This window comes from Onychostoma macrolepis, chromosome 21, assembly GCF_012432095.1.
Source record: "Onychostoma macrolepis isolate SWU-2019 chromosome 21, ASM1243209v1, whole genome shotgun sequence".
NCBI lineage: Eukaryota > Metazoa > Chordata > Actinopteri > Cypriniformes > Cyprinidae > Onychostoma > Onychostoma macrolepis.
In genome coordinates, this window is record NC_081175.1 from 31676440 (window position 1) to 31698010 (window position 21571).

Consider the following 21571-nt stretch of genomic DNA (forward strand, 5'->3'; position numbering starts at 1 on the left):
TTTCAGCACTATCAAGTTTAAAGAGTGGTAAACCTTCAACTAGACAAGACATTTTATCAGATATTTTACAAAGTTTGTTCAGAATACAAACAAAAACAGTCATCTCTTTTGGTATGGATACCTGCACATATAGGAATAGAAGGAAATGAAGTGGTGGATCAAATAGCGAAAAAAAAAAACATGAAAACATTCAGACACAGAGTTTAATGATCCAATGAGTAAATTAGAAATAAAAGGGTTAATTAAAAAAACATTCAAAGATATGTGGCAAAGTAAATGGGATGGTGAGAATAAAGTATGACATTTATATAATATTCAAAAAACAGTTGGAAATGAGATGAGAATTTTTGGGAATAGAAAGGAAGACGGCATAATGTCTCGCCTTAGAATTGGACACACTGCACTTAATCATTCATTATATAAAACAGGAAAACATGAGTCTGGACTTTGTGTTAAATGTGATCTTCCCGAAACAGTTGAACATTTTTTATGGATATGATAATGAAAGATTACAACTTACAGAAGCACTTCATATAGAAATAAATCAGATCTCACTCCAGAAATTGTTAAATAAAGATGTGACTATAGACATGTTTCTCATATTATTTAAGAATCTGAAAGATACAGAGTTAATAAACAGGATTTAAAAATTACTACTATTAAGTTTAATGTTCTTATTTATTTTATTTATTGTTTGTTTGTTTGTTATTATTGTTATTATTTAGTTTTTCCTTAACATCAATGCTCCACACTCCATCTTAGTACGTGGCAGTAAATGCACCTAAAGCTGGTTTGCCAACCACCATAAAACATCAAAGAAGAAGAAGAAGAAGATGATGATGAAGAAGAAGAAGAAGATAACGTCATAGGTCACATGACAACGTCAACATGGCGGATCGCATTCATACTCAGCGAGATTTGGCTGTAGAGTACATACTCTTTTATCGCTCGTTAAGTACTCACTTATTGAAATTAAGTACCTACTCATTGAGTATGTGGTTTCACAGCAGCCATTGAATGCTCACTGGGTCAGCAGGAGAAGTATGTGAGAGAGAAACTGCATAGGCGGGTTTCGGGAGAAATTACTCATGGGGAAAGTTCGCATAAACAGGCACGTCACTGCCAATAATAGCATGAACATCACTGACAGAGAAACATTTACCAGAGGTTTCAGTGTGCAGATATTTCTGAGAGAAAGAAGAAAAAAAAAATGGCAAAAAGAGAGGATGAGATACAATCTGACGAGTCAAAACAGAAAAAGCTGCTGAGAGAAGTCAGATGGAACAGCATTAATAGCGGCAGACCAAACTGTGAGTGTTTATGATAAAACTTTCATCTTGTCTGGTGTCTGAATGTGTCAAATCAATCCTGAACTGTCATTTCATCTGCTTTATAAACTGAATATGAATATAATCAGACGCTTGTGTTTGTGATTTCTAGTTTCTCATGACACAAAGACACCTGAAGAGATTCATTCTGATGTTTCAGATGGACTCACAGACCAGGTAAAATATTATATATCATATACAGAGAATAAAACTCAGATTTTTAATGTTTTTTTAAAGAAGTCTCACCAAACCTGTATTTATTTGATCCAAAGTACAGTATATTTTTACTGTTTGAAATAACTGTTTTCTATTTGAATATATATTAAAGCTGTATTTTCAGCATCATTACTCCAGTCTTCAGTGTCACATGATCCTTCAGAAATCATTCTAATATGCTGATTTACTGCTCAAAAGACATTTATTATTATTATGATGATGAAAACAGCAGAGTATAATTTTCAGGTTTCTTTGATGACTAGAAAGTTCAGAAGAATAGCATTTATTTGAAATATAATTTATGTAACTTTATAAAATGTCTTTATCATCACTTTTGATCAATTTAAAGCATCCTTGCTAAATAACATTATTAATTTCTATAATTTAGCATCAAATGAATGCAGACTTGGTGAGCAGAAGAGACTTCTTTAAAAAATATATTAAAAATCTTACTGTCCATAGACTTTTGACTATTAGTGTAATTATATAATTATATATAGTCAAATATGTAATTAAATATTATTTACCATTTGTGTTTAGTTTCATGTTGTCTCTTTCTATAACCTATAATAAGTTCAGTGAGGGAAAGAAGTGTTTTGTTCGTAATTTGAGGAGCATACAATCACACACTTTCACTTCTGCAGGGGTCTAATGTTTCTGGACGAGATCAGACATGAGCTCCTCAGAAACAACAAGCTGCTGTTGAACCTCTTTTATTGTAGATGACTTCTAGATTTGTTTATTTAAAAAAAATTAAAAAAACTATTATATAAAAACACTTAAAATAAATGGTATTGAACATATTGTATGCATACATAATACAATAATCTGCTGTATTTCTTATGTATTGTTTTACTTTAATGCAAATTGTTAATCCAGAGCTTTTTTTTCCACGATTGAAATGACCTTTCTCACAGACATTGTTAACTTTGTACATTTATAGTTATGAAATAAAAAATTTAAAAAATTTAAAAAAGGCATTTGATTTGACTTCTGTGCAGCTTGTCTAAAGAATTGAATTTACTGAAGATGTCAAAACATCAGACTTTAAAAAAAAGGTTTATTTATATAAAACTACAAATTAAGTGAAGCTCAGGAATAACTTTATAATTTGATCAGTCTCAAGATCCAAACAATTGGTTATCAAACAATAAAGGGATGATTCATCTGACAGTATTATAATCTACCTCTAATTTAGGCTGATGTTAATAAATAGCATTATTTAAAAAAAAAAGAAAATACAAATACAACAAAAATAATTAAATTAATAAGAACCAAATTACCAAACTGAGTATAAAAACTCTAAAGTAAAACATTCAGATTACCTACAGTAATGAGAAGGTAAAATATAATTATCATGGTATTAGTACATTAGCACCACCTACTGCTGAACACATACAAACATTTTGCCATTTTATTATGATTAATAATAATCCTAATTTTAAAATGAATGAATTGAATTAAGTAATTACAAGAGAGGTTTTGTTGGTGCTATATCCTAATGTCATTCTGTTACGGAATGATCAGAGCATGAGACGTTCAGATCCATCTGCAGGCTTTTATTAGACAGAGACGTGGTCATAACAGACATGGTGCAAACAGGTATATTGAGGGCAAGGTAAGAGAATAATCCAAAACGGGTTTGGTCGGTCGATGGCTAACAATATCCAGTGCGCTTGACAAAAGGGGTAATCCGTAAACAAGAGCAATAGTCCGGGCTGGGGAAAACAGTATCCAAAACAGGGCCAGACACATGGGTAATCCAAGATACACAGGCTAGAATCAGAACACGGGAAAACAGGCAAGGCAAGACTACGAATAAACTACGGCAGTAGAACTGGCTTCCTTAGAGTAGCTATCGCTAAACAATACTTGCAGTGAGAAAGAGGAAGTCCATGGCTTATGTAGCATGTCTGATTGAATTCAGCTGTGTATGTGTACTCAGTGCAGTGGATTATGGGAACTGTAGTCCGGGGTGAAGTGCAACAATTAGTGCAGTGCAAGAGTCCATGTGGTGAGCGGGTGACCTCTGGTGGTGAGTGAACGGAAGCACATGAACAGGATTCGTGACATTCAAATATAAAAATTGATTTACGTAATATATCCTACAATTAAAAACATAGTACTGTTAGAGTACATATAGATTTAGGTCTATATCAGACTACAGTACAGAATAACAATTGCAATAAATAGAACTATTACAAATTAAATTATGTAAATGTATAAATGTATTCATTATTTCAAGACAAAAGTGTTAAAATAAGATGTACATTAATATATACTTTGACATGATGATCCCCATTAAGCTGCAGATTTTCTCATACTGCCTTTCACCTTAAAGGGATAGTTCACCCAAAAATGAAAATGTGATGTTTATCTGCTTAGCCCCAGGGCATCCAAGATGTAGGTGACTTTGTTTCTTCAGTAGAACACAAACGAAGGTTTTTAACTCAAACCGTTATAGTCTGTCAGTCATATAATGCCAGTCAATGGGCACACAATCTTTGAGAGGAAAAAAAAACATGCACAGACAAATCCAAATTAAACCTTGCTGCTCGTGACGATACATTGATGTCCTAAGACACGAAACGATCGGTTTGTGCGAGAAACTATATATATATAAATAGGCTAATATAATAAATTAAACATTACCTTGTCATAATAGTTTTATAATTTATACAGATAATTGTTATATATGCCAATAAAATATAATAACCATATTAGAGCAATATATAGGCTAATCTTATTTATTACTTATATTAGCGCTTTATCATTAAAATAGCATACAACTAATATATATATATATATATATATATATATATACACAGTGCCCTCCAAAAGTATTGTAACAGAGTTAGGTTTACACGCAACAGCTCTTACTGGCCTATGACAGTTACACTAGCCATTATGTTTAATTGAAGGAGGCATATGCGTGTAGATGCAGCGCGGAGAGCCGCTTTTGAAACGTGCACGGCGCAGCTGGTATAAACGCAAGCATTGACTAGAGTGGCCGCGATCCTAATCCTCATGTCATTCCAAACCAGTGTAGGGGAAGTACAGTTAAGACCTGTAGACCAGTTATGATGAATGAAGACCAGGAGTCAGAGATGCAATCAGTCGAGGAAAAATTTGTTTGTAGTTTCATCAGCAGAAGTCGGCTTCAATACTCAGCAAGGAGTTTGTAGGCTGCTCTCCCCATACATCAAATACAACCCGAAAATGTTGGCCATTTTTTTTAAATTTTGAATAAAATGAAAACTGAAAGACTTTCAAATCACATGAGCCAATATTTTATTCACAATAGGACATAGAGAACATAACATGTTTAAACGGAGAAATTTTACACTTATCCACTAAGTGAGCTCATTTCAAATTTGATGCCAGCTAGAGGTCTCAAAAAAGTTGGCATGGGGGTAACAAAGGGCTGAAAAAGCAAGACATTTTGTAAAAGATTCAGCTGGGAGAACATCCGGCAACTAATTAAGTTAATTGGCATCAGGCCTGTAACATGAGCTATAAAAGGGATGTATTAGAGAGGCAGAGTCTCTCAGAAGTAAAGATGGGCAGAGGCTCTCCAATCTGTGAAAGAGTGTAAAAAGATTGTGGAATACTTTAAAAACAACGTTCCTCAACGTCAAATTGCAAAGGCTTTGCAAATCTCATCATCTACAGTGCATAACATCATCAAAAGAGTCAGAGAAACTGGAGAAATCTCTGTGCGTAAGGGACAAGGCAGAAGACCTTTGGATGCCCATGGCTCAGACGACACTGCATCACTCATTGGAATGATTCTGTCACTGACATTACTAAATGGGCCCAGGAATACTTCCAGAAACCACTGTCGGTAAACACAATCCGCCATGCCAGCTGCAGATGCCAACTAAAGCTCTATCATGCAACAGGAAGCCATATGTGAACATGGTCCAAGGCTCATTTAAAATGGACTGTTTCAAAGTGGAAAAGTGTTCTATGGTCAGACGAGTCCAAATTTGACATTCTTGTTGGAAATCACGGATGCCATGTCCTCCGAGCTAAAGAGGAGGGGAGACCTTCCAGCATGTTATCAGCGTTCCGTTCAAAAGCCAGCGTCTCTGATGGTGTGGGGGTGCATAAGTGCATATGGTATGGGAAGCTTGCTTGTTTTGGAAGGCACTATGATTGCTGAAAGGTGTATATAAAGGTTTTAGAGCAGCATATGCTCCCCTCCAGATGACGTGTATTTCAGCAGAACAATGAAACCACATACTGCAGCAATTACAACTGCATGGCTTCGTAGTAGAAGAGTCCGGGTGCTGAATTGGCCTGCCTGCAGTCCAGATCTTTCACCTATAGAGAACAGTTGGCGCATCATTAAACTAAAAATATGTCAAAGACGACCACGAACTCTTCAGCAGCTGGTAACCTATATCAGGCAAGAATGGGACCAAATTCCAACACCAAATCTCCAGAAACTCATAACCTCGATGCCCAGATGTCTTCAAACTGTTTTGAAAAGAAGAGGAGATGCTACACTATGGTAAACATGCCCCCGTCCCAACTGTTTTGAGACCTGTAGCAGGCATCAAATTTGAAATGAGCTCATTTTGTGCATAAAATTTTAAAATTTCTCAGTTTAAACATTTGTTATCTGTGCTCTATTGTGAATAAAATATTGGCTCGTGTGATTTTTAAATTCTTTTAGTTTTCATTTTATTCAAATTTAAATAACGTCCCAACATTTCCAGAATTCAGTTTGTACAGCAGCAATTATACTCAAACAGAAATCAGTATGCTATTTCATTACTTCAAGTTTCAGTATTCTGATTGGCTAAAGCATAGATGAATTTGGAACATCGTCGAACAATAGCAGTCAATAACATATCTTCATTGATTATCAGCATGACATCGGGGGTTCGAGTCTTAGGCACAACATGTCCCTCCTAGCTCACAGAACAGCATTTTGATTAGTCCGGTGGTCATAATATGGTCATTCCAACACCCCGGATGCTACTTATTCACCTTACGGGAGCCATCTCGTCCTGCAACAAAAACGCATACATACATACATCATCTTCAAGGCTAGAGGATTCAGAGACATCCTTTCTCACAGTGAGGGGTTCAAACAATATTCTGCATTTATTCTCTAAGTATGATGTGAAGTGAAAGTTCTTAATGTGTGAGTTGGTCAAGCAGGGAAGGCCCTGTGTGTGAGAAGCATGTTATATTTCTTAACCCTACTTCAGTATAAGATTACAGAAATTATTCAAATCATTAAATTCATAGAAGGATAAATATTGATTAATAACTGATCGTAATCATTCAAAAGGATATAATAAAAAGCAAGGTGGGGGATCCTGATTTATGTGGAATATAAAAGAAAATGGAAGTCAGTGGTAACCAACTTTTTTTTCCCTTTCAGAAGAAAGTAAATCAAGCAGGTTTGGAATGACAAAGACAAAACTGGACTGATGCAAAAGTAAGTTTTAAGGCCCCTTAAAACAGAAAGAGATCTTAAAGCATCAAACATTATGCACCATGAAGTGTAAACGTTGAACATTTTATGTTTTATAGTTATTTGTGGTTTTAAATAATTACTTTTTTTCAAACCTTTACAGTACTTCACTCACCTGCTTTTCTGTTTGGTATAGATATGGGAGTTTTACCTGCAAACCCATGTGAGATTGCTGTATGATTCATCTGGTATTTATATAATACATTTCCTTTGTATTCCTCTCACTTATAATTAACTAGATTATAATTGAACTATATTTAGAGTAGTTTTGTCTTTTGATAAAATTTAGTGAATGGAGTTATTTAGCATCTTCAAATGTTAATTTAAAAAATGAATGCTTTAACTGTCTTTTCTAAATATATGTTATGAAATATAGGCATTTTGAAAATTGTCATTCCCCTTGCTTTAAGGAGTTGACGTCACTTGCTGGTGCATTAATGTAAAAAATAATAAGTCAATGTTTAGTTTTGAGGCACATCAATTTGAGTAAAATGGATTTAAAAGTGTCTGGCACAATTTATTTCTGTCTGTTTTTCTGAAAGCCATCTAACACAAATCTCTTTTTCAGCTCCACGAAACAAAAAGCGCAAAAAATGACAACCACTGCACCAGAGATGATTTATTTAATTCCCAGATGTGTATAGTCTATAATCTATCAACATTGCTTCCTCTCCTCTTCGTGAACATTGTGCTTTGTGTGGCAGCCTGTAATAATGCAGAATATGAAGTTAATGGAGTGTGTTGCCCGATGTGTTATCCAGGTAAGTCCTGTATAAGACTGCTCTTCACTCAAACCCACAATACATGCAGATGAAGTCAGATACTTAAAGGGGTCATATGATACTTTTCATTATAGGCTTTAAACTGTATCATTCATTATTACTGATGAACAACTGTAATACGCTCATAAAATAATATTCTATGTTTGGACTGATGTGGCCAGGGTCTTGTTAAAAGTAAACCTCCTCCAATCTGGTATTTCTCTGTGGGCGATGCCAAGCAGCGGGTGCTCTCCCGTTGGCAGAAATTACACATAAAAATAATACTGTATATAGAAACAACTAGAGCAGGCCAGGTGTTGAATTACAGCGTGAAATCTATTTATATAGTACACAGTTTTATTTCTGAATGTCAATGGACATTCGATTTTTCATTATAAGTCACTTATTTGACAGATATTTTTATAGTTACATAATCCACAAATAGATTTCAAGGTCTAGGTTAGTGGATTCAAGGATGGGAGATGGTTTGGAATCACTGATTCATCATTGCATTATACACAACATGACTCCAGTCTAGGGTTGGGTATTGATTCTTGATTTATTTCACTTTGATTCTGATCTGCAAACATTCACAACTCGTTGTTCAGCAGAAGCAGATATCCCTGAAAATAGGCATAAAGTTAAAAAAAAAAAAAAAAAAAAAAGAGGTCAAAAACCAATATTGGGATTGTTCATGATTGGTCTATGAACGTCCGTTCACTCACCACCAGAGGTCACCCGCTCACCACATTGACTCTTGCACTACACCAGGCATCCTCAAATCTGGCCTCCTGCAGAGTTTAGCACTAACCCTAATCAAACACACCTGAGCATGCTAATCAGAGTCTTCAAGATCATTAGAACATCACAGGTAGCTGAGTTTGATCAGGTTTGGAGCTAAACTCTGCAGCAGATTGGCCCTCCAGGGAAAGGTTTGAGGAACCCAGCACTACACTAACTGTTGCACGTCACCCCGGACTACAGTTCCCATCATCCATTGCACTGATGACACACACACAGCTGATTGCACTGATTACACAGCTGATTCCTATCACACGCCTTACTTAAGCCATGGACTTCCTCAGTCAGATCGCCGAGTACGGAGCCATTTCCAGTCATAGTTTCTAGTCTAGTCTTGTATTCTCGCCTGTGTTTCTTGGATTAACCCTTTGCCTTGCCATTCGGAGTCTATTTGTACCTCGCTTGGACTATTGCTCGTGTACTCGGATTACTCCTATTGTCAAGCCCTTTGGATATTATTCACTGATTGACAACCCACGCATGCTCTCGGAATACTCTTGTGTCTTGCCCTCAACATATCTGTTTACTGATGTTTGACCCTGCCTGTGTTTGACTATGTTTCTGAATCAAAGCTTGCACATGGGTCCGTACGCCTCACGTCTCGTCGGCTCCGTTACAATAACAAGATCCCGATTAATTAGAAAATCTGTGTACCCAGCATCATTACAGTCTGATTATTTGTATTGTTTTGATTATTTATTCTAGATTATTTTCTAAATCGGAAAAAATATTTATTGGCCAAGTGTGCACACAGAAAGACAGAACATAATAAATGATTTTAATTTTTAAGTCTACACAGTTTATAGAAATATACAGACATCAAATAAATACAACTTATACATAAATTTTACATGTATTTGTAACTGTATATGACATGTATAAATAATGAATAATAATTGTGCTGGTAATTGTTTTATATTGTCTAGGAAAGCGAGTTTATAGACATTGTGATGAGTACACAAGCACAACATGTGATTCATGCCCCGTGATGACCTTCACTGACGCTCCTAATAGATTTACTGAATGTCTGCACTGTTCTGTCTGTGATCCAAGTGAGTCGTCATGGTTTCATGCTTTCAGATATATTGTAATGTTTTTTTCTCTTGCTGACTTGTCATTGTCAGGTTTACTATAATTGACTCGTTTGTTTGCTTTCTTGTCAAAGGTAATGGGCTGAGAGTAAAGCATGCATGTACATTAATATCAGATACAGTGTGTGAACCTCTGCCAGGTTATTACTGTGTAGACTTGCTCTCCAACTGTAAAAAGGCCATGAAACATTCATCCTGCTCACCTGGACAATACATCAAACAAAACGGTCAGTCTTTATCAGACAAACAGCTTTAATATACATCCATAAAACCTGAGAACAATAACTCTGCTTACAAAACCACCTGAAAAAAAATCTAAATTATGATTAGGCTGATTATTAGTTAGTTATGTGAAGATTCATTTAGTGTGTCAGATGCTATACTGAATAATGATGAATTATCTGTGAGACCTGTCACTGCTTTTATTGCTCATGTACTGAGAGTTTTTTTTAATTGTGTTTGTATAGGAACAGAATTCAGAGATACAGTGTGTGATGTCTGTCCTGGCGGTTCATATTCAGATGGCACATTCTGCAAATTGCATACAAAGTAAGTATTAATATTTTAAAACACTGACACCTTCTTAAATAAAATTTGTTGTTTTATAATTTGCTTCAATAGATTTTTTTCTCACAAGAGATATATTTGTAGTTTAACTTGAGTACTGTATCTCTCTCTAACAGCTGTGAATCTCTTGGCAAATTAACAATCAAGGAAGGAACCGATACGACTGATGCTGAGTGCAGGAATAGAGCACGTTCTCATTTACTGTCACTGATTCTGTGTGGAGTGTGGTCGCTGTTGTTTACTGTCATCATTGTAATTATTGTAAAGAAGAAAAAGCAAAGGCAAAATAGCGAATTAAATCGAGTTACAACCCAAGATGTGGACCTGTAAACTTTTTTTATATATAGTAAGTTGCATAGATCCCCCAACAGATATTTTATCAAAGATTCAGTCATGTTTAGTGGACATTTTTTGGGACAAGCTGCACTGGGAACCAAAAAGTGTATTGAACTTTCCTAAAGAAGGACTTGGACCGGTGCATCTACAAAGTCGAACAGCTGCTTTCAGAAATCAGTTCATACAAAGACTTTTAACAGACTCGGAGAACTCAAACTGGAAGAAGGTGGCCTTCTCTGTTCTGAGAGGGTTTGAAGGCCTGGGATTGGACAGAGCCTTACTTTGGCTAGATCCTCAGAAGCTGAAACGCTCTAAGTTTCCTGTTTTTTATCAAAATCTTTTTAAAGTGTGGGCCGTGTTCAAGATCCCAGAGGAGAGGACTGTGAACTCTTTGCTGTTGCACGAGCCGTTAATGTTTGGCTCATGTTTGGCCTTGTCCAGTGAACTGAGTTACTTTGTGACAGAAGAGGATCTTCTCAACTCTGGACTTTTAACTATTGGACAAGTTCTACAAGTAGCTGGAGCTAACAATATAAATGTGAGTTCAGTGACTGAGAAGCTGGGGATAATGGACAACTGTGGAGGAGGCTGTTTCTTAGAGGTTACCAGTTTGGTTGTGATGGGCTCAGATGTTACTTCTGGAAAGGTCTGTTACAAAATCTGTGTTATAATCTTTAATAAGAAGGCCTTGGATAAAAAAAAAAAACGATACAACTTGGCGTGGTATGCTTCATATGAAAGAGAGTGAAAAACCTGAGTGGAGAGTATTGTATAAGTCAGCATTATCTGAGAGAATTGGAGATTTGATTATATGTCAAATTATTTTTTACTTTATTTATCCAGTTTTTCTTTTTCACCCAGCAAACATAAATATACTGATAAACACAAGGTACAAGACTCTGGCTTTCTCTGTCTTCTTTGGAGCTCCTATGAAATAACAAGAGAGAAAATACTGTCAAGTATGTCAACAGTATGATGAATAAATATTAATGGTAACACTTTACAATATGATGTATTTTGTTAACATTAGTTAATGTATTAACTAACATCAATGAACAATACATTTATTACACAATTTATTAATCTTTGTTAATAAAAATACAGTCGTTTATTGTTCATGTTAGTTCACAGTGCATTAATGTTTACAAACAACTTGTGATTTTAATAATGCATTAGTAAATGCTGAAATTAACATGAACTAAGATTATAAATGCAGCAGAAGTATTGTTCATTCTTATTTCATGATAATAGATTAACAGATTTGAACAAAGAAATGAAGCATTACTACGCACAGGCCGTATTGATTGCTAATACAAAAATAAGGCGAGTAAAGAAAACGTGGTACTTAATAAAATAATCACCCTTTACTTAAATATATGAACACAGAAAACCTCTGTTAACAGGTTAATGTAACATTTCCCATTCTATGACTAATAAAATAATCGCAACTTACTCTGTGTAACTGAACATGGCTTTCCTCGGAGAAGCTGCGTGCGCTGTGTCTTGTTTGACAGGTGTCAGGGTTAATACCGGGCGGTTCTAGACCACGGTAACTGGGGGCCAGACAGGGGCCACTGGAGAGTTTAGGGGCACACTTTTAAAATTCATATTAACCTACTAGTAATATTCATTCAGTCATTTTCACCATGTCATGTATCACTGCAATCTCTAAAAGTAATCTATAACAATTTAAACTAAAATGAATGTTTCATCATGTTTCATTTATTTGACAAATAATTTTGTATTGTAGTGTCTGGGGCATCATGTACTCATTATTTTTGAGGGGCACGAGTGAAGGGTTATACCACTGTATACCACTGTATAACTGATATAGGCTTATGTCCCTACTGAGAAAAAATAAAATATAACCATCACAGAACATTTTAATGGTCTCCACTACAAAAATCATTACAAACATTACAAACCATTAACTTTTAACCATTAAAAAAATAGTTTTCTGTTGTGTGTTTTGGGACATATTCCATTAAGATTTATTGGTTTTAACAAGCCACCAACAGAAGGCAACCAATTACCAGTAGAGACCAACAGGGTCATTACAGTCATTACAAGTCCCATTATAACCAGTAAAACCATTACTAATTTTGAAATGGTGTCTATTGTTTTGTTTTTTGTTTTTCAGCAGGGGTTTTATTCTTTTTTTTTATTCGATATATCCCCAAAATACATTTAGTGTGTGTGTGTGTATATATATATAACAGTGAGGCCAATTCCTTTATTTTTGCTGTAGACTGAAAACATTTGGGTTTGACATCAAAAGATGAATATGAGACGAGAGATCAGCATTTCAGCTTTTATTTACAGGTATTTTCATCTGGATCTGATACACAACTTACAAGATATCACCTTTGTTTGAACCCACCCATTTTTCATGTTACCAAATGTACCATATGTACAGGTGTGTTTTGTTGTCCTGGTGTGTCCTATTAATTGATTATTCAAACAATAAATAGCACTGAATGTCTGCGCTCAGTTTCAGATCCATGCAGACTGCATTTATAGTTAGTTAGACGTGTAACCAACATGAAAACCAGAGAGGTGTCTATGGGTGAAAAACGAGCAATTGTGAAGCTGAGAGAAGACGAAAAATCAATCAAATCATTGCACAAACACTGGCAATAGCAAGCACAACCATTTGGAATCTCCTGAGGTAGAAAGAAACCACTGGTGTACTAAGTAACACACCTCGAACGGGTAGATCAAGGAAAACATCAGCAGTTGACGACAGAAACATTGTGACAGCTGTAAAGAAAGACTCTAAAACAACTGTTAGTGGCATCAGCAACAATCAGCAACAGTGGGCAGGAGTGAAGGTATCACAGTCTACTGTTCGCAGAAGACTTCATGAACAAAAGTAAAGAGGCTACACCAGAAGATGCAAACCACTCATTAGCGAGAAGAATAGGAGACGAGCCTCAAAAATTCTGGGACAAGGTTTTATGGACTGATTTTATGGACCAAAGTGATGGAAAGGCTAAAGTTTGGAGAAAAAGATCTGCTCATGATCCCAAACATACAAGCTCATCTGAAACACAGTGTACACAGGTGTACATTATAGTACACGTTACACAGGTAATGTAACAGCTTGGGCTTTCATCGCTTCTTCTGGGACAGGCTCAATAATCTTCATTAATGATGTAACACATGACGGCAGCAGCAAAATTAACTCAGACGTCTTCAGAAATATTTTGTCTGACAATTTACAGAAAGATGCAACCAAACTGATTGGGAGATCCTTCATCGTGCAGCAAGATAATGACCCAAAACAACAAAGGAGTTCATCAGGGCAAGAAGTGGAAGGTTTTAGACTGGCCACTTAAACCCTGTAGAGTATGCATTTCACCTGCTAAAGAAGAGACTGAAGGGAGTAACCCCCCAAAACTGAAAGAGGCTGTGGTGAAAGCATCACAAAAGAAGAATGCAAAAGTTTGGTGATGTCAATGGCTCACAGACTTGATGCAGTTATTGAAAGCAAAGGATTTGCAACTAAATATTAAGACTTATTCACTTTAATCTAGTTTAAGTCAATCTGTTCCGATACTTTTGCTCACATGAAAAATGGGTGGGTTCAAACAAAAGGTGATATCTTTGATAAGTTGTGTGTCAGATCCAGATATGAATACCTGGAAATAAAAGCTGAAATGCTGATCTCTCGTCTCATATTCATCTTTTGATGTCAAACCCAAATGTTTTCAGTCTACAGCAAAAATAAAGGAATTGGCCTCACTGTTATATATATATACACACACACACACTAAATGTATTTTGGGGATATATCGAATAAAAAAAAAGAATAAAACCCCTGCTGAAAAACAAAAAACAAAACAATAGACACCATTTCAAAATTAGTAATGGTTTTACTGGTTATAATGGGACTTGTAATGACTGTAATGACCCTGTTGGTCTCTACTGGTAATTGGTTGCCTTCTGTTGGTGGCTTGTTAAAACCAATAAATCTTAATGGAATATGTCCCAAAACACACAACAGAAAACTATTTTTAATGGTTAAAAGTTAATGGTTTGTAATGTTTGTAATGATTTTGTAGTGGAGACCATTAAAATGTTCTGTGATGGTTATATTTTATTTTTTCTCAGTAGGGACATAAGCCTATATCAGTTATACAGTGGTATACAGTGGTATAACCCTTCACTCGTGCCCCTCAAAAATAATGAGTACATGATGCCCCAGACACTACAATACAAAATTATTTGTCAAATAAATGAAACATGATGAAACATTCATTTTAGTTTAAATTGTTATAGATTACTTTTAGAGATTGCAGTGATACATGACATGGTGAAAAATGACTGAATGAATATTACTAGTAGGTTAATATGAATTTTAAAAGTGTGCCCCCTAAACTCTCCAGTGGCCCCTGTCTGGCCCCCCCCAGTTACCGTGGTCTAGAACCGCCCCGGTATTAACCCTGACACCTGTCAAACAAGACACAGCGCACGCAGCTTCTCCGAGGAAAGCCATGTTCAGTTACACAGAGTAAGTTGCGATTATTTTATTAGTCATAGAATGGGAAATGTTACATTAACCTGTTAACAGAGGTTTTCTGTGTTCATATATTTAAGTAAAGGGTGATTATTTTAATAAGTACCACGTTTTCTTTACTCGTCTTATTTTTGTATTAGCAATCAATACGGCCTGTGCGTAGTAATGCTTCATTTCTTTGTTCAAATCTGTTAATCTATTATCATGAAATAAGAATGAACAATACTTCTGCTGCATTTATAATCTTAGTTCATGTTAATTTCAGCATTTACTAATGCATTATTAAAATCACAAGTTGTTTGTAAACATTAATGCACTGTGAACTAACATGAACAATAAACGACTGTATTTTTATTAACAAAGATTAATAAATTGTGTAATAAATGTATTGTTCATTGATGTTAGTTAATACATTAACTAATGTTAACAAAAGACATCATATTGTAAAGTGTTACCATTAATATTTATTCATCATACTGTTGACATACTTGACAGTATTTTCTCTCTTGTTATTTCATAGGAGCTCCAAAGAAGACAGAGAAAGCCAGAGTCTTGTACCTTGTGTTTATCAGTATATTTATGTTTGCTGGGTGAAAAAGAAAAACTGGATAAACAAAGTAAAAAATAATTTGACATCTCCCCATCAATAAAAATCATCAATAAAAATCTCACACAAAGCCCCTTTAAGACACCAAATCAATTCAAACTTTGCAAGATCATTGATTACTTTATAATAATTAAAATCTATTAAGATTCTGGATTTAACAGAGTTAGTAAAAACTGCCTTTAAATAATTGCAAACCCCATGATCATTTTATTTCTTTTCTTGTAGTATAAATTGCCATTTTTGCATGTTCCAATATAAAATTAAACAACTGACACTGATACTTACGACTCTGTGAATATTTAAAACCACAAATAAACACCTTCATTGAAAAACACTCATTAAAGCAATTAAAAATGTTATTTAAAACAATAACACTAGAACACAGTCTAGAACGCTGCATAAATGCATAGAAGACACTTTCCTTTTGTGAACAAAAAGAACAGTTTTGATCAACATCCGGGTTAATTACAGAAACAAAAGCATTCATCTCAAGAGCACCACGTAACAAACTCCAGCGCAAATCTCCAATTCTCTCAGATAATGGTGACTTATACAATACTCTCCACTCAGGTTTTTCACTCTCTTTCATATGAAGCATACCACGCCAAGTTGTATCGTTTTTTTTTTTATCCAAGGCCTTCTTATTAAAGATTATAACACAGATTTTGTAACAGACCTTTCCAGAAGTAACATCTGAGCCCATCACAACCAAACTGGTAACCTCTAAGAAACGGCCTCCTCCACAGTTGTCCATTATCCCCAGCTTCTCAGTCACTGAACTCACATTTATATTGTTAGCTCCAGCTACTTGTAGAACTTGTCCAATAGTTAAAAGTCCAGAGTTGAGAAGATCCTCTTCTGTCACAAAGTAACTCAGTTCACTGAACGAGGCCAAACATGAGCCAAACATTAACGGCTCGTGCAACAGCAAAGAGTTCACAGTCCTCTCCTCTGGGATCTTGAACACGGCCCACACTTTAAAAGATTTTGATAAAAACAGGAAACTTAGAGCGTTTCAGCTTCTGAGGATCTAGCCAAAGTAAGGCTCTGTCCAATCCCAGGCCTTCAAACCCTCTCAGAACAGAGAAGGCCACCTTCTTCCAGTTTGAGTTCTCCGAGTCTGTTAAAAGTCTTTGTATGAACTGATTTCTGAAAGCAGCTGTTCGACTTTGTAGATGCACCGGTCCAAGTCCTTCTTTAGGAAAGTTCAATACACTTTTTGGTTCCCAGTGCAGCTTGTCCCAAAAAATGTCCACTAAACATGACTGAATCTTTGATAAAATATCTGTTGGGGGATCTATGCAACTTACTATATATAAAAAAAGTTTACAGGTCCACATCTTGGGTTGTAACTTGATTTAATTCGCTATTTTGCCTTTGCTTTTTTTTTTCTTTACAATAATTACAATGATGACAGTAAACAACAGCGACCACACTCCACACGGAATCAATGATAGTAAATGAGAACGTGCTCTATTCCTGCACTCAGCATCAGCCGTATCGGTTCCTTCCTTCATTGTTAATTTGCCAAGAGATTCACAGCTGTTAGAGAGAGATACAGTACTCAAGTTAAACTACAAATATATCTCTTGTGAGAAAAAAATCTACTGAAGCAAATTATAAAACAACAAATTTTATTTAAGAAGGTGTCAGTGTTTTAAAATATGAATACTTACTTTGTATGCAATTTGCAGAATGTGCCATCTGAATATGAACCGCCAGGACAGACATCACACACTGTATCTCTGAATTCTGTTCCTATACAAACACAATTAAAAAAAACTCTCAGTACATGAGCAATAAAAGCAGTGACAGGTCTCACAGATAATTCATCATTATTCAGAATAGCATCTGACACACTAAATGAATCTTCACATAACTAACTAATAATCAGCCTAATCATAATTTAGATTTTTTTTCAGGTGGTTTTGTAAGCAGAGTTATTGTTCTCAGGTTTTATGGATGTATATTAAAGCTGTTTGTCTGATAAAGACTGACCGTTTTGTTTGATGTATTGTCCAGGTGAGCAGGATGAATGTTTCATGGCCTTTTTACAGTTGGAGAGCAAGTCTACACAGTAATAACCTGGCAGAGGTTCACACACTGTATCTGATATTAATGTACACACCTGCTTTACTCTCAGCCCATTACCTTTGACAAGAAAGCAAACAAACGAGTCAATTATAGAAAACCTGGCAATGACAAGTCAGCAAGAGAAAAAAACATTACAATATATCTGAAAGCATGAAACCATGACGACTCACTTGGATCACAGACAGAACAGTGCAGACATTCAGTAAATCTATTAGGAGCGCCAGTGAAGGTCATCACGGGGCATGAATCACATGTTGTGCTTGTGTACTCATCACAATGTCTATAAACTCGCTTTCCTAGACAATATAAAACAATTACCAGCACAATTATTATTCATTATTTATACATGTCATATACAGTTACAAATACATGTAAAATTTATGTATAAGTTGTATTTATTTGATGTCTGTATATTTCTATAAACTGTGTAGACTTAAAAATTAAAATCATTTATTATGTTCTGTCTTTCTGTGTGCACACTTGGCCAATAAATATTTTTTCCGATTTAGAAAATAATCTAGAATAAATAATCAAAACAATACAAATAATCAGACTGTAATGATGCTGGGTACACAGATTTTCTAATTAATCGGGATCTTGTTATTGTAACGGAGCCGACGAGACGTGAGGCGTACGGACCCATGTGCAAGCTTTGATTCAGAAACATAGTCAAACACAGGCAGGGTCAAACATCAGTAAACAGATATGTCGAGGGCAAGACACAAGAGTATTCTGAGAGCATGCGTGGGTTGTCAATCAGTGAATAATATCCAAAGGGCTTGACAATAGGAGTAATCCGAGTACACGAGCAATAGTCCAAGCGGTACAAATAGACTCGAATGGCAAGGCAAAGGGTTAATCCAAGAAACACAGGCGAGAATACAAGACTAGACTAGAAACTATGACTGGAAATGGCTCCAGAGTACTATCACTAGGAGAGCGATAATCGCAGACAATACTCAGCGATCTGACTGAGGAAGTCCATGGCTTAAGTAAGGCGTGTGATAGGAATCAGCTGTGTAATCAGTGCAATCAGCTGTGTGTGTGTCATCAGTGCAATGGATGATGGGAACTGTAGTCCGGGGTGACGTGCAACAGTTAGTGTAGTGCAGGGTTCCTCAAACCTTTCCCTGGAGGGCCAATCTGCTGCAGAGTTTAGCTCCAAACCTGATCAAACTCAGCTACCTGTGATGTTCTAATGATCTTGAAGACTCTGATTAGCATGCTCAGGTGTGTTTGATTAGGGTTAGTGCTAAACTCTGCAGGAGTGGGCCAGATTTGAGGATGCCTGGTGTAGTGCAAGAGTCAATGTGGTGAGCGGGTGACCTCTGGTGGTGAGTGAACGGACGTTCATAGACCAATCATGAACAATCCCAATATTGGTTTTTGACCTCTTTTTTTTTTTTTTTTTTAACTTTATGCCTATTTTCAGGGATATCTGCTTCTGCTGAACAACGAGTTGTGAATGTTTGCAGATCAGAATCAAAGTGAAATAAATCAGGGAATCAATACCCAACCCTAGACTGGAGTCATGTTGTGTATAATGCAATGATGAATCAGTGATTCCAAACCATCTTCCATCCTTGAATCCACTAACCTAGACCTTGAAATCTATTTGTGGATTATGTAACTATAAAAATCTCTGTCAAATAAGTGACTTATAATGAAAAATCGAATGTCCATTGACATTCAGAAATAAAACTGTGTACTATATAAACAGATTTCACGCTGTAATTCAACACCTGGCCTGCTCTAGTTGTTTCTATATACAGTATTATTTTTATGTGTAATTTCTGCCAACGGGAGAGCACCCGCTGCTTGGCATCGCCCACAGAGAAATACCAGATTGGTGGAGGTTTACTTTTAACAAGACCCTGGCCACATCAGTCCAAACATAGAAGATTATTTAATGAGCATATTACAGTTGTTCATCAGTAATAATGAATGATACAGTTTAAAGTAGGGCTGCAACTAACGATTATTTTAATAATCGATTAATCTGTCGATTATTTTTTTCGATTAATCGATGAATCGGATAAAAAAATAAAAGCATTCATTTCCAACCCTTTATTCAAAAACAGAACTAAAATCTTTAGAAAGTGCACAAACATGTTGCTCCTTGAACATCCCTGAGCTGTTATAATAATAATAAAATAAAATAAAATGGACTAACACAAAAACATACACATGTATGCTTTACATCTGCCAAATATATAGACTTTTTGGGAGTGCAAAAATTAAATAATTTAACAACACTGCGTCGTTAGCGTTGGTATTGTATCAGACACCTGCACTTAACATTATATGAAAATCAAGCTCAAATGGAGTTAATAATGTTTTGACCAGAGAATGACGGAGATGGAGTGTTTTGTCTGTCATTAGAACGGCTGTAACTGTTATCTGAAGCAGCAAGTGCATTATGCTTTCATCAACTTTACAGGTTATATAACTTTGATTGTAGCTATATGGGCGCTTAGTTTTTTCTTGTTGTTTAATACACTTGGCCAAAATCTCAAATTAAGCGCTTATGCACATAATGCACAGGATATTTAAAACGTATATAGACAGCAAATAACTAATTCTTCTCCACTCTTCAAACACACAAAAACATTATCCTTTACTGACATAGTGTTTGAGTAAAGAAAACGCTGTACTATTCAAACACCAATTATTTATTCACCCTTGCATTGCGAAAAAGCAGAGATCTCATCTTCTCCAGGCTGTGCGCGCGTCAATCTGAACGGAGGCGGGTGAAGTTACGAGGTCTCGCTGAGAGCTTGATGATCCAATGGCGTTACGAAGTTTTACTGACAAGTTATTTTAATGCTTATCATTGGTTTACTATTTTTAAAACTCTCTGATTTAAAATAATAAAAACGAATTATAAGCGACTCAAGTTTGGATAATTTTTCACAGCACCTGACTGGGCTAGGGTATGGCAACTGCATACTCTGCCATACGCAAACGCCGCCCCTGCTCCCACACCTTGGATGACTTGGGTCGCACGGATTTCTCTGCCTCCGCCATATCTTTCCTCTACCTCCGCTCGTTTTTTGTTTTGTTTTTTTTTTTATTTATGAGGCGCCAAACTCTGCTAGCATCCGTGCGCGAGAGAGACCGAGTGTGTTCACTCCGCTCCGCGCTCAACTAAAGTTTTTTTTTTTTAAATAATCAAACGTCTCGCGTCGCGCGACACAACGAATCGATTATTAAATTCGTTGCCAACGCTTTTAGTAATCGATTTTTATCGATTTAATCGATTCATTGTTGCAGCCCTAGTTTAAAGCCTATAATGAAAAGTATCATATGACCCCTTTAAGTATCTGACTTCATCTGCATGTATTGTGGGTTTGAGTGAAGAGCAGTCTTATACAGGACTTACCTGGATAACACATCGGGCAACACACTCCATTAACTTCATATTCTGCATTATTACAGGCTGCCACACAAAGCACAATGTTCACGAAGAACAGAGGAAGCAATGTTGATAGATTATAGACTATACACATCTGGGAATTAAATAAATCATCTCTGGTGCAGAGGTTGTCATTTTGTGCTTTTGTTTCATGGAGCTGAAAAGAGATTCGTGTTAGATGGCTTTCAGAAAAACAGACAGAAATAAATTGTGCCAGACACTTTTAAATCCATTTTACTCAAATTGATGTGCCTCAAAACTAAACATTGACTTATTATTTTTTACATTAATGCACCAGCAAGTGACGTCAACTCCTTAAAGCAAGGGAATGACAATTTTCAAAAT

General features: G+C 35.9%; 2 protein-coding genes across 3 annotated transcripts; one reads left to right on the forward strand and one right to left on the reverse strand.

Annotated features, from left to right (window-relative positions):
* The first annotated feature begins 812 nt into the window (after positions 1–812).
* Positions 813–12082, forward strand: LOC131529443 (tumor necrosis factor receptor superfamily member 14-like). Of its 2 annotated transcripts, none has more exons than XR_009268098.1 (9): positions 813–1310; positions 1441–1505; positions 2189–6999; positions 7172–7223; positions 7604–7796; positions 9524–9649; positions 9763–9915; positions 10156–10237; positions 10372–12082. XR_009268098.1 is itself a non-coding variant. In XM_058759206.1 (9 exons), the coding sequence occupies exons 4-9, from the start codon at positions 7212–7214 to the stop codon at positions 10583–10585; spliced, it is 780 nt and encodes a 259-aa protein (XP_058615189.1). In that variant the 5' UTR covers positions 833–1310; positions 1441–1505; positions 6943–6999; positions 7172–7211; the 3' UTR covers positions 10586–12077. The 2 variants fall into 2 exon arrangements, 1 of the variants encoding a protein (XP_058615189.1); XM_058759206.1 differs by having other exon boundaries at positions 833–1310; positions 6943–6999; positions 10372–12077.
* Positions 12083–16715: 4633 nt separating this feature from the next.
* LOC131528205 (tumor necrosis factor receptor superfamily member 14-like) lies at positions 16716–21362 on the reverse strand. The gene is made up of 5 exons (XM_058757207.1): positions 21194–21362; positions 17982–18107; positions 17716–17868; positions 17394–17475; positions 16716–17259 (listed from the first exon to the last, which is right to left on the reverse strand). Exons 1-5 carry the CDS (start codon positions 21318–21320, stop codon positions 17076–17078), a joined length of 672 nt encoding a protein of 223 aa, XP_058613190.1. The 5' UTR covers positions 21321–21362; the 3' UTR covers positions 16716–17075.
* Positions 21363–21571: the final 209 nt, after the last annotated feature.